Source organism: Alosa pseudoharengus, unplaced genomic scaffold (assembly GCF_046254945.1).
Source record: "Alosa pseudoharengus isolate Yale_2024_CS ecotype anadromous, Long Island Sound unplaced genomic scaffold, YU_APseudo_1.1 YU_APseudo_1.1_scf_3, whole genome shotgun sequence".
Classification (NCBI taxonomy): domain Eukaryota; kingdom Metazoa; phylum Chordata; class Actinopteri; order Clupeiformes; family Clupeidae; genus Alosa; species Alosa pseudoharengus.
In genome coordinates, this window is record NW_027468718.1 from 33,588,373 (window position 1) to 33,602,115 (window position 13,743).

General features: G+C 43.0%; 3 protein-coding genes across 4 annotated transcripts in view; 1 reads left to right on the forward strand and 2 right to left on the reverse strand.

Moving 5' to 3' along the window:
• bmpr2b (bone morphogenetic protein receptor, type II b (serine/threonine kinase)) overlaps positions 1-10,970 on the reverse strand; it is an 87,955-nt gene extending 76,985 nt beyond the window's left edge. For both annotated transcript variants that reach the window (XM_076264070.1, XM_076264069.1), the window contains exon 1: positions 9,407-10,970. In XM_076264070.1, the coding sequence (XP_076120185.1) occupies positions 9,407-9,479 (73 nt within the window). In that variant the 5' untranslated portion in view covers positions 9,480-10,970. The remainder of the gene's footprint in view (positions 1-9,406) is intronic.
• LOC143099926 (E3 ubiquitin-protein ligase TRIM35-like) overlaps positions 1-13,743 on the forward strand; it is a 491,084-nt gene that overhangs the window by 437,126 nt on the left and 40,215 nt on the right. The gene's annotated exons all lie outside the window — the stretch shown is intronic.
• Positions 11,434-13,743, reverse strand: part of LOC143100672 (uncharacterized) — a 33,858-nt gene continuing 31,548 nt past the window's right edge. Inside the window, exons 23-24 of the mRNA XM_076264068.1 lie at positions 13,386-13,454; positions 11,434-12,302 (exon numbers count right to left, since the gene is read on the reverse strand). Coding sequence (XP_076120183.1) covers positions 12,075-12,302; positions 13,386-13,454 — 297 coding nt within the window. The 3' untranslated portion in view covers positions 11,434-12,074. The remainder of the gene's footprint in view (positions 12,303-13,385; positions 13,455-13,743) is intronic.

The window sequence follows — 13,743 nt, forward strand, 5'->3', positions numbered from 1 at the left end:
GTTCAAAAAATAAACTGCCAAATAAATAAATGTCGAACTGTTTTATTTCATTGCATGGCTGTTGTTGCCCATTGGATGGATTTTAAAACATTATATTGTAAAATTAATGATTTGCAAACATTTGTTTTAATTATTATCAATTAATAGAGACTGGATTAAAGAGGGAACATAATTTTCGAGGCTAATATAACTCAGTGCTGGGCTCGACCACTATTTAACCAGTGGTTGGGTTGAAATTGGGTTGTTTTTAACCCAATGTTTTTTAGAGTGTAATTAACACTATTGTAACTACATTATCTGTTTTAACATTGTATATTTTACATCATACGTTTTGCATTTTCATGCACTGGTAATTCCTTGGAATAGCCTTTCTAGTTGTTATTTGCAGCCCTAAGCCCGACACAGCCCAACACACACACACACACACAACACACACACACACACTGAGGAAGAAAGGAGTAGTCTGGACAGAACAAGTCAAGCATTTTTGAGTGCAATCAGATGCCAGAACAAAAACAAACCTACAGTCACACTCATAGCCTGTACACACACGCACACGCCGTTACAGTCACAGATTCACAGGCATTAGGGCACACACACACACTCACACACACAAATTTAAATACAAAAATATAAGAAGAAGAAAATACATGTGTATAAAACACACAAATACCATACATAAGTGACAGCATACACACACACATACACACATGCAAACTGTCTCTTATGTGCCTGCCCAAGCACTACACAACCACACACATAACCTTGCCTAAATTCCTTTGGGATGAGCTAAAAACTCCTCTCTCTCACACACACACACACACACACACACACACACACGATAGGGAGGGTGGCAGAATGAAGGGCACTGACAGCAGTTTGGGAAGAACTCCAGACCAAATGTCCGATTCATTTTCACCAGTAGTTCTCTTCCGCAAGGACACACACACACACACACACACACACACACAAACACACACACACACACACACACACACACACACACACACACACCACACACACACACCACAGACACACACCGCACACACACACACACACACACACATCACATGTAAATGATAAGCCTTGTGGGGCTGTTTTTGTGAGGGGCTGTGTTTGTGAGGGGCTGTGTTTTTTGTGTGCTACGAGTGTGGTTGTGTATCAAAGATGATTTGGAGAGGCCAGCCATCACTGCAAAAGTAGAAAAGCTTTATGCAATACTGTGAAATACAGACACAGACACACACACACAAACACACACAGACATACACACGCAAACACACAAACACACATAGGGTAGCGACACTGACTTTGTGTGTGTCTGAAGGCCTGGAGTGGAGACCGAGTTTCTCTGTATTTTTTTCAGAACTTGAGGTAAACGATCTGATTGGCTAGGTGTCTGGGAGGCCTGTGGGGATTGGTTGAAGTAGTTATGGCCAGCCCTCTCTTCTCCCAGACTCTAATTAGACGCCCACTAAAGTTACCCAGAAGACTGTGCAGACACAAACAAGAGCACACTGAGAGGGGAGAGACCTGGCAGGTTACACACACACACACACACACACACACACACACACACACACACACACACACACACACACACACACACACACACACACCAATGTAATCACCCTACCGCAAGAATACAAATATCTTTGCCTCTTCAACACACAGACAGAATACAAACACACACAGAAAAAAAACAGGCAGCTTTATCTGTTATGGCTCATACACAGAGAGACAGACTGACACATGCGTGGGCAAACACACACACACACACACACACACACACACACACACAAACACACAAACACGCACAGACAGTCCTGTTTAAGTGACCTTTCCCCCTCAAAGGCCCAGAACACTTGGGCAAACAGAGACCCCAGAAAGCCCTTGCTTGTTGCCCTTCTGATTAATTACGCCATGTGATCCATTATGACATGTCGTTAATTATGACCTGTGATTAATTATGACAGTCAGCCGCACCCTGCCTCGGCCAGTCAGCAGGCCCACCGGAGGGCCCTACTGAGCATGTGCGGAGACAGCCAGAGGGCTGGGGAACATGAGAGGGGGCAGAGGGAGGTCTGGCCTGGGTTAGTCTGGGCCGCCTGATAAATATGGAACAGTGACACGAAAACCACACATTCCTCTTCACAGCGTCTGCATCACACATACACACAAAACCACACATTTCTCTTCAGACCGGCTGCATCTCACACACACACACACACACACAGAACCCACACATTTCTCTTCAGAGCAGCCATAACGCTGATCGAAGACTACATTCACCAGATGAGAGAGATGGAGAGAGGCATCAATCTGTTTTTTGGTTAACACACACATCCTGGTGACATAAAACAACAACACACACACACACACACACCAAGGTAAAGAAAGAGAATGTGAACAGTATGGTGTGGGAGTGAAAGAAGACAAAGAAGGGTTCTAGAGTTTCCGGAAGGAAAGACTAGCTGTCTGTGAGGTATACGTTTCGTTAGAGAGAGACATTCTACGGAAGCGATGCCTCTCTGTGATGTCATAATGGACCCATTCCGGAACATACTGTAGAACCAGATCAATGCAGAAGACACCCATCTCTATCCTTCACTCCATCCTTAGAATTAACTGCCATTCAGGGACAAAAGAGTGTATTTTTTTTTACCTAAATGGCTGGTTACAAATATGTGACCCTGCAAGGCGAAACCAGTCGTCTTGCGCACAGTGCTATTTTGAGAAAATCCACGATAAACAAACGTACAGGTTAAAATGTCGAATTTCACGTTTTTGCATAATTCGACAGTATACAGTCTACACTTTCAATAACAAATTTCACGGATAAACATACGTTTTGACTGTTAAACCCTGACTTTATTTAGGTAAAAATGGAGCCTACTCATTAGGCTACTCGTTACTCAATCTGCAAGCTCTCTATCGTTCTTGGCAGATGTAACTGAATATGAATGTGAAAGACTTGCCTTTCAGGGCACGAACGGTCAAAAGCACGAACTTTTTGAAATATCCTGGCGTCATTTTACGGACCAGGAGAAGTTTTCCATTGACGTAGCAGTAGGCCTAGCACATTTTAAAAGTGGGCCTATAGCCTACACAATCTGTGTATAAGTATAAGTATAAGTAAACTCTTTTGATCCTGTGAGGGAAATTTGGTCTCTGCATTTATCCCAATCCGTGAATTAGTGAAACACACTCAGCACACAGTGAACACACAGTTAGGTGAAGCACAAACTAATCCCGGCGCAGTGAGCTGCCTGCAACAACAGCGGCGCTCGGGGAGCTAGGGGTTAGGTGCCTTGCTCAAGGGCACTTCAGCCGTGCCTACTGGTCGGGGTTCGAACCGGCAACCCTCCGGTTACAAGTCTGAAGCGCTAACCAGTAGGCCACGACTGCCCCAACATGTACATAGAACTTCTTCTCCCCTTACTTCCCCCTAAATAGATTAATTATATTCTATAGTGACACCTTATGACTGTCCCTGGTATTAACTAGGGCAGAAAAAGACACTCACTCGGTTGATAAAACTGGACATAGTCAGTCATCCGCTTCAAAGTCACGCTACCGTAAGGCTAATAATAGCTGTGTCCTCACACTATCGCACATGACAATTTACTTAAAAAGGTGATTTTCTCCTCTTCTGGCGTATCGTGACAGGAGAACCATGCCAACTTTGGATGCGGATATCTTAGCGATACTTTTGCAATACCCTCAATATACATATCGTTGGAAAACTTACAATGGCCGTCCACGTGAGCACATTAACTTAATTTTGTAAATTTCGCCTTGCAGGGTCACATGTGTACCTTTAAACCCCTAATTTCTGCATTTTCATTTCATGGAATTTCTCAAAAAAGTTTTGACACTCAAAGAACTGCAATTTCGGCATTCATGTTGTTGACATACATTGACATACATTTCAACTCATTCATGTTAATTCATTGATGTTATCCATGTTAATAACCTATTTATAATATGACCTATTCTGGGACAAAACCCATCATGTAGCCTGACATCTTATTGTGATTGTTTAGAGTTGTTGTGAATAATAGTCGTAGCTGGCCCACTGTAAAGTGACAGCTGATGTTTGCAGAGCTCTGGCTGTGCTGCAGCTGGACGGACTTATTCCCTGAGAGCAGTTCTCAAGGTTACTGCGTACACCAGCCAGTGGCATAGCATTACTATCAGATATACAACTAATGTGGTTTAGATGGGGCACACACACACACACACACACACACACACACAAAAGCACTGATTTTGCTGACAATGAGTTGTGTGTGTCTGGTTGATGATATGCTGAGGCCGGGTCAGGGCGGAGTATTAAAATGCAGTGGGTAAGCGCTTAGCTTTCCTGGCCAACTTTTGGGAAATGTGCTGAATTATTAATGTGGTTTCTGTATACATACACACACACACACTCTTATGTACACCCCCCCCCCCCCAACACAACCACACACAAATGGTTCCGTTTCAAGATCTAGTGTCGGCTGGATTATTGACCATTGTTCTCTGATTCCATCTGCCATCAGGAAGCAGGCATGAAGTGTGTGTGTGTGTGTGTGTGTGTGTGTGTGTGTGTTGGTCGGAAAGGTATAAGTGTGTTCTTGCTGCGCTGTCTCCAGTAGCAGTCATCACTCTCATGCCCAAAGAATGAAGAGATGCACACACACACTTACAAAACATAGACATACAAATACCTTTCACAAACTATAAATGAACATAAACACACTGAGATTTCATCCACACCACACTCACATACACACATACTGTACACACACTCACATACATACACACTCACATACACACATACTGTACACACACTCACATGCACACACACACACTCACATGCACACATACAAACACACAAACCGACGATTCCTCAACACAGTTGAAAAAACAGCACAAACACGTTGAGCCAGTGCCAGTGTCAAACACAACCTAAACAAGTTTGTCTTCCATGTTTGATTCCGAAGATCTGAAATTATGGGATGTACCGTCTCTGTGCCTCCTATCGCCACAGACACAGAGCACCAGATCACCACTCCCCACCCGCCCCCATGCCCCCCCATGCTGAAGTTTTGCTTCTGTCAAGGTCTGCTCCGCAATCACTTGAGCCGCAAGTCAAAGCAAGGGCCACTATATTATCCTCTGAAGGCTGAGAGAACAGAAACCTCTGTGTGTGTGTGTGTGTGTGTGTGTGTGTGTGTGTGTGCTGAGCAAGTGGGAAAGAGAGAATGAGTAAGTCCATACTGATTAGGGATGCACGATATATCGGCGGACGATATATTATTGGCCGATAAGTGAAAAAATGAAAATATTATTATCGGTCCGATAACAGAATTCTGGCCGATAATTTGCGCCGATATTTTTTAAAGTCCTAATTTAGGCCTACGTAAGGTCCGTCTGGCTACACTGAGCTACTTGAGCTTGGTTGGCTATACTTTTTCCTCAATATAATGTCAGCGGTGTGAATGTATTTCACCACTCTAACAAAATCTGTGGATATGCGTTCATTTGGGAATCTGTGCATCTCAAAATCCTCTCGTGAATGAACCGCCATTTAACCTTACCAGAGCGGAGCTCAGCCCTATCTAGAGCCGTCTTGTGCTGGTGTGTTTGCACTTTACCGCGCTGGTCGGGGAAACAAATAAACAAACTTGTTAGTGGGACGAGTAAATAAGTAGGCCTAGTTCTAAGTTGTGTTTTAGTATTATATTTGCATTACTTTAGCTTGGGTTTTGTATTATTACCTAGAAATATGCTAACCATTTGTGCTTCAGTTCCAGACAGGTCACCGTAATAAGTTATTAAAACCTTCGGGGCTAACGCCTTTCATTTCTGCTGCAGCAGGTTGTGCGCAACAGAGTAGACGGACATAAGATACAGTCTGAGGAGTTGCAGCTTTATTCAGTTACCTGCAGTTGAAACTAAACCTACGTTTCCCTCACAAACTCTGATTTGGTCGCTATACTGTAGCTTATTCCAAGCTGAGCCGTTTATGTGCGTTTAGTCCTAAATGAAAACGATTTAAACTCTGTAGCCACTAGGGGTGTCACGATTCTCCAAATCCTCGATTCGATGCAATTTTCGATTTTAAAGTCACGATTCGATTCGATTTTCGATCTTTTTTTCAACATTACTATTAATGCATTACTTATATGTTATTTACTCTTTTTGGCCTTTTCCTTTTCTGTTTGGGGGGGGGGGGGCTTTTATTTTGAAACCGCTTTTTATTTTGAAACCGTTCCAACCGCGAGGTTGTAATGTAAACAGAACCAACATTAGGCTAAAACAGAGACGTGAACATAGTTAAATGAAACAACACAGAATTATAATTTGATCGTTTCAGCACACTTCGAAGAGACCCAAAGTTAGTGTTCATGGATACTTATCAATGTGCATTTTAAGCCTTAAAGTAACTTTGGACTGTAACTAGATCATCTTTTCACTTGCTAAGTTGAGTAGGGTAAGTTAGTTTTAATTGACGTGAATGAACGAGTACTTCCACACCGGTGATTTCAAAGTAGCAAGAGGGGCTTTGATTTCGGTAGGTTGATGTGTATATTTTAACTGGCTGCAGCCTAAAATTAGAGGAGTGTTGATGCTGCAGTTCAGCACGTGCGTTTGTGCGTCTTGGCATACATGCTGGATGTGACATTGGGGGTGTGGCTGCATCGTCGATTCTACTTTTAAATTCGAAGTTCGAGATTGAGATGTAATTTCGAACGATTTCGATATAAAATCGAAATCGTGACACTCTTACTAGCCACTCACTCGCAATTCACTGACGTCAGGTTCACTTAAAGGAGCCACACACTGTAGGGCCAGGCTACTGTTATGTTGTTGACTGCCATACTATTGAGGACTATTATGAGTTCTGTCCATCATTTGGTGGTAGGTAAAATTACTGCAATAAAATTATGCTTATTAAATGCTTTCCCCAAATCAATTTTCACAAATTTTTTTCAAGAGTAATATTATCGGTTATCGTATCAGTATCGGCCACAACAAACCAATAAATATCGGTTATCGTTATCGGCACGAAAATTCCATATCGGTGCATCTCTAATACTGATATGTGGGAGAGAGAGAGAGAGAGAAAGAGAGTGAGATATGTCATTTCACAAATTACGAGTTGTCTGGCAACCACCACAGCCCCGTACAAGATCTGGCAACCACCACGGCCCCGTACAAGATCTGGCAACCACCACAGCCCCGTACAAGATCTGACAACCACCACAGCCCTGTACAAGATGTGGGCCAGTTCAGGGTTATGACTGTCATAATCTGCTTTTAACTTGTTTAAAGGTAAAAACAGTAAATCATGAACATTTACTTCAGTAGAACACACACAGACACACACACATCCTTACATCATTGTCAATCACAGTAAACCTTGGCTGAAGTTTGTCATTCCCACACATTCCCTCACAGCGCGCACACACACACAATCTCTTTCTCTCCCTTTCAAATACATACATATACCTCTTTCATATCCACACCCAACACCACATTCCTTCCTGCCTGCCTCTCTCTCTCTCTCTCTCTCTCTCTCTCTATAACACTCTCTCTCTCTATAACACTCTCTCTCTCTCTCTATAAAACTCTCTCTCTCCATAACACTCTCTCTCTCTCTCTATTACACTCTCTTTCTCTATTACACTCTCTCTCTCTATAACACTCTCTCTCTCTCTCTCTCCCTCTCTTCCGGTGTGTCTGGTATGCAGGAGACAGGAGGCTGAGGGCTGAGGCTTATCTTATCCGCTCCAAGGCTGAACAGAAGCTGCCGAGGCTGGGGTGACTGGCTCCATGCAACCCCAACCCCCATCACACACACACACACACACACACACACACACACACCACCTCCACCAATCGCCCTCACACACACAGCTATCAGGCCCTTGCTGAGCCTACCTTGTGAGGGAGCGCTTACAAAGTTGGGCACCTCTCTAATGCTGTTGCTTAGGACTACATGGTGATGAAACAGCAGCTTTGCTACTTGGGTCAGCAGGGCCCGACTGACAACTGGTCAGATGTGGTCCAGATCCGGACCGATCGCAGACTAACCCAGAATCCCAATGCTGCTGGAACCAGAACCTAGTTCCACGGTCAGACTAAAGGCAGGTCAGACAGGGATAGATCGGAACAAGCCTGAGCTGCGATCTGATGTCCCGGGGCTATAACCTGCAGCTGCACTCCCTTGGGTCGCCGTGCTTCCTTCTTTCTTTCTGTCTTTACTCCTTTCACTTCTTCCTGGCCCATCTTGTCTTCCTTCCGCTCTTGTTACCTCACTACCCCCTCTCTTTCACTCTCTGGTTACTCCATCCATCCTCTTCTTTCTTCCCATGCTCTAATTATATTCTATTCTCTCTCTCGCTCTAATTATATCATCTATCTTTCTCTCTCTGTTTCCCATTTACTTGTATTGAACAGGCCAATGAGGAAATTTGCTCACTGACTGATACATCATGTTTTCTTGCCTAGATTAACATACAGTAGTGAAACACACACACACACACACACACAGTTGGCTTATATTGACGTTTAGGCTTTGGCTCCTGAAGCAGTTGTAGATTTTTTTTTCAGTACTATCAGACACTCTACTGTCTACTAAGAGGTGTCTTTCTGACATGTGCTTCACCACTCTTGGCAAAAGCCTGCAGGTGTGCCATCCAAAGCAATCAATATTTGATTTCACAATTACCAACTTTTAGTGCAGAAACACTGCTGCATGGGTTGCAGGTTATGTCAAATATAGGGAAATGGCATATTCTACTACTGCTGAGAATAATGGGACAATGGACAATGACACGTTTCAACATGCCATAACTGTAGCCAAATAAGGCCAAAGGGGGATGTATCAACATGAAATGTAACAATCTTAACAAACCAATGCAGACTAGTGTAGCTTAAACATTACTCCAACCGGCTGTAAACAGAACACCTGCTGGCAAGCGTGCCCGCGTGCTTACACAGGTGACCAGCTGTCCCTCGTCTTCTCCTTTCGCTAGCTATGTCCTAGACAGACAGACATCAGGTTACGGTGCGCGGCCGTTGTTAGCTGGGCGGTTAACATTAACGTTCGGTAATCTCAGTGACTAAACAACAGACAAGTGATTTATACTGACACAGGCTAAACAAGTGTGTCGGGGCGGACTCAACTGGATTAGCTGAGCAACCAAGCTACATTTAACGTCACAGACTAGCTCCACTATCGCTGGGCAGATGCATGCTGTCCGTCAACTCTGGTCCATGTCCTTTACAACACTAAAAGCTAAATCGACTTTGTAAGCCATCAAGCAAATGAAACGAACGTACTGACATTGCCTGAAGCAGTGTTGTCATCAATGCGTGTGTGTGTGTAGAAGCTAACAAGCTTGGCACTTACCAGCGACAGGACTGAGCAGTAGCACGACGAAAAGCCCTAGCGCCAGGACAGAGATTCGGCCCGGCACTGCCATATCTAGCGGCTATGCAGAAGAAGGGGTTGTCCCAACCAGCGTTTCCAAAAAGTTTTCTAGTATTCACTCCTTTCCCTGAATGAGCAGAGTAAGCTCATTCGTTTGCAGTTACCTGTCCGACTGGTAAAAAATGGTTGATGATTATGAACCAATAGCACATGTCTTAGATGCAGGTTGTCTCCATGCTCACGTTGATTGTCGTGGAGAAAGTGCAGGTAGCTATGTCCAGTCTTTGCCCCAGCAAGCTAGAGGGAAAAAATCTGATTTGCTCTCCTATTGCTCCTTTGACAGACTGTGTAACGTTATATTACTTTACCGCCTACCATCCGTGTTAGGGTGTCGTAGAATGATTAATGCCTTCAAAAATCCTTCTTCTGCACACAATATTTTGCGGGACAGCCAAATGATTTTAGCTGACGCGTAAATTCGTTCGGGTGCTTTCAAGTCCAAGTTCAGCGGCCGCGCGGTGCATGGGTCAATGTTGACAGTCAATATTCCTATCCAGTTGGAGGGTTAGCCTAGCTGATATTGCCTGGCTGTCGTCCCAACATTTGGTAACGTTAACGTACTTCTCTTGGCTCCCTTTTACATCCAATCACAAGGCAGAGTCACCAGCCTAAAATAGATTATTTCAACAACGCGAATTAGCAAGTTATTTGAAAATCTGACAACTGTGAAAAATTCAGCAGATCCAATGTCATGGCTGAAATGGAACTGTAAACGAAGCCATAGGTCTAACGTTAGTAAAAGCTTGCGTTTGAATCGGGGCCGAAAAAGGCCTTTTAACACAGAGCAAGACCTAAACGTAAACCTTTGAATTCTGTTTTTTTCTTTTTTTGTTAATAGCTTGCCGACAAAATTCACATGGAAGTCAAATTTGCCGTAAAGAAATTGTCAGAAATCTTAAGGGTCCACGTCGATTCGTTCAGAGTGCAGCCCGTTTTCTTTGCTAAACTTCGCCTCCTCTTTCGCAGCAGACGCTGTGCTGAAGGGCAGCCTCGCTCCCCCCCTTCGGCGTCCCTGTTCCCAATGTCGGGACTGCGTGAACAATCGTGGAGTTTGCCCCAACTGAGCGCGATGGTAAAGCCTCTTACGATTCTAAAAAGCAGGCCTCCGCCTCGGTAAAGTCCATACCGACGTTATACAAGACCGTATAAGATGTGTTTGTACTCCTGCTTTCCATACATTTTTTCGCTTTCGTCAACTTGTGCGAAAAAACAAAACAGCTAGCTAGTTACAGTACCAGATGACTGCCAGACAGTAGCCTACGAGTCCAATCATAACTCGCATTTGGTTTACGAAACTAGTCGACGTTACATGTAATCCACTCAAACGGCTGTAGCTTGGCAAAACAGTAAAAATCCTCTTTGATTTTCTCCCACTGATGGTGAAAAAACGAGTTGTTCAGTTCTTCCGCCGTTCCCTTTAATCACAGATCTTACGGAGGCGACAGACAGGCGGCTTGGAACGAGTTGGCCGCAGGTTGTTCAGTGTGCGTGTGTTTGTGTGGATGGGGAGGTTCAACCGCGAGGGAGGGAGGGAGGTGTGTGTCTGTGTGTGTGGTGGTGGTGGATGTACAGTCTGCTCGCTTACAAAAAATCACCGAAACGAGCGCCCTCTACCCGCAGACATTAAGGATTACAAGAGATTACTGTATTTCACTTTCGTTGCTGTTCGTCCCGTTGCCCTCAATATAGAAATCATGTAAGTCCACATTGATAATCAAATCAAAATGTATTTAAAAGGTATGCAAAAACTGTCAAATGGGACCTAGACACCCCAAACCAGGCACTCTTCCATTGGAATGGAAAATAATGTCCTCTGGACCTGTAAACTGGGGTTCCATTAGGTAGCATCCTGAACAGTTCTACAGGCCTCCACATTCTCTGAACATGTTTCAGTTGACAAAAAAATGCAAACAATGCAGATAAAAAAAAAACAATGTTATATTTTATTTGTGTGTAATTTGAATGCAAAAATTGTGATTGCTATTGCTCATCATTGCTACATGAAATAAAATAAATAACACTGTGCATAAAGAAAAGCATGTTGATGTTGAACAAACTTGTTATTAGTACCCAAATAATGGCCAACAACCCTGTAATTTTTGTAAGTATAGCACATTCATAAATATGTAAATATAAAAAACACTTCCTCTGGCCTGGGCCTGGCGCGGACCAAAATCAATGTTGTACAGATGTAACAACCTAGATATGAGCAAGTAAACAAAGTAACACAATAAAACATGTAACATTAGAACATCAGAAGACACTATTATGTATTACAAAAACAATATAAAAGAAATAAATATGACTGAATAAATACAGATTAATGTAACACACAAAAAGAAGAATGCTGCTTGTGCTTTTGTCTAATTCACAGTAACTACCCCTGAGTTATGCTACATAAGAACAACATTCATAGATATGTACAGACAAGGGCAATGTGCTTAGGTTAAAAAACAAAGTTTAACATTTTAAAAACAACAACATAGATATTTGTGACATTTGTAACATTTGTTGATTATAAGATGTATCCACATTAAAGACTGAGTGAGCGAGCTCATCATACTTTTACCCTGTGAAGAAACCTTTCTCAGGATTGGCTGAGAGACATCCATAGCTCCTCCTTCCTGATACTCCTGTCCAATCGATGCGTCTCGGACTCAAACACGGACGGAACGGGCTGCTGGGAAACGGCAGCCAGTGATTGGTTGAGGTCCTGTCGCAGCGCCTCCAGTCTCTGATGATTCTTCTGAGAGCGCTCGATGAACTTTGACCTTTCTTGTTGGTCCACAGCCAGCACTAGACGCAGGTGGTGGACCTGAAAAGGTTACAGAAAGGTTAGCGAAAGGTTCCTGGTCTCTTCAATTTGTTTCATTTCAGTTGGATATGGAATTCCAAATGGCATTAGGCTTTAGAGAGGCTATTTGGGGGAACTCTCTTAAATAATACAAACTCTTTTAGGGCGCGATCAAACAAGATGCGTTTTTTTGCAGTGAGGTGTGCCTTTTTATGTTGTTCTGTTTTGGCAGTAAGCGTTTTGTGTGCTGCTAATGCGTCCAGAGTGCCTCACGTTTTGTGCGCCTCGAATTGAAAATAGTTCAACTCAAAGGAGAAAAGGGCCCACATTTTTATTAAAACATATAAAACTCAAAGGAGAAAAGGGCCCACATTTTTATTAAAACATATAAAACACGAAGTGCACTAAGCGGCAAATCGCGTCCTGATCGCTACCTTAAATAATACAAGTGTAGGCGTACATTTGAATGAGAGGGAATGTAGAGTGTATCTAGTTCACTGAGGTAAACGTGTTGATTAATCAGTGTGTTATTTTGCATGTGGGACTGAAGTGAGTGAGATCGTTACTTTACGGTGACAAAGCAGGCAAAGTGCACAGTCTATGAAAAAGACAGTTATTGTGTTGCATATGGGAGCACTGTGCTCAACGTTTGTGAGGTGGTTGCTAGGTTGTTGCTAGGTTAATTAGCATGGTTGCTAGGGCATTGCTAGGGTACATATGGTGGTTGCTATGCTATACAGTTTTTTCCATGGTGTCAAGATTAGCAGATTGATTTTGCCTGGTTATAAAATTACCCTTAGTTAGACTTAACACTGCACTTTGCCAATCGTTCTAATTGGGGCAAAGATGGTTAGTAAAAGATCGTTAGTTTACCGTGATGTTTTATTACACATGTGAATTCAGAGCCTCATTCTGCGTTGCTTGCATTGATTATGAACGAACCCTTAGAGTGTGGTTTTCAGTGAAGGACTGATGGAGTGAAATGGTTAGTTCATGGTAATGTTGTATTGCATTTGTGAGTCACAGTGTAGTTTTCAGTGATTGGTTAATGGCGTGATGGAGGCGCAGTGATTGGTTGATGTGGTGACAGAGGTGCAGACTCACCTGTTCCTCTAATTCAGCGGCACGTGCTCTTAAGGCCTCTACGTCATGTCCCTCTGTAAGGCCAACAACCTGTAACACACACACACACACGCACACACACACACACACACACACACACACACACACACACACTATCTGAGTTCTGTGGCACTATCCTACTAAATATCCAATAATATGTATAATATAATCAAAAATTAAATCCATATTTTGTAAGCAAGACATAAATATTTACAAGTGTAGTAATACATGTGTATTGTATGCAATGTAATAAATGTGTATTGTATGTATTCATCACTCTAAATAAAAGAACCACATTGACTCTGATCCTTATCAATGTGGTAGACAAATTACACTTAAG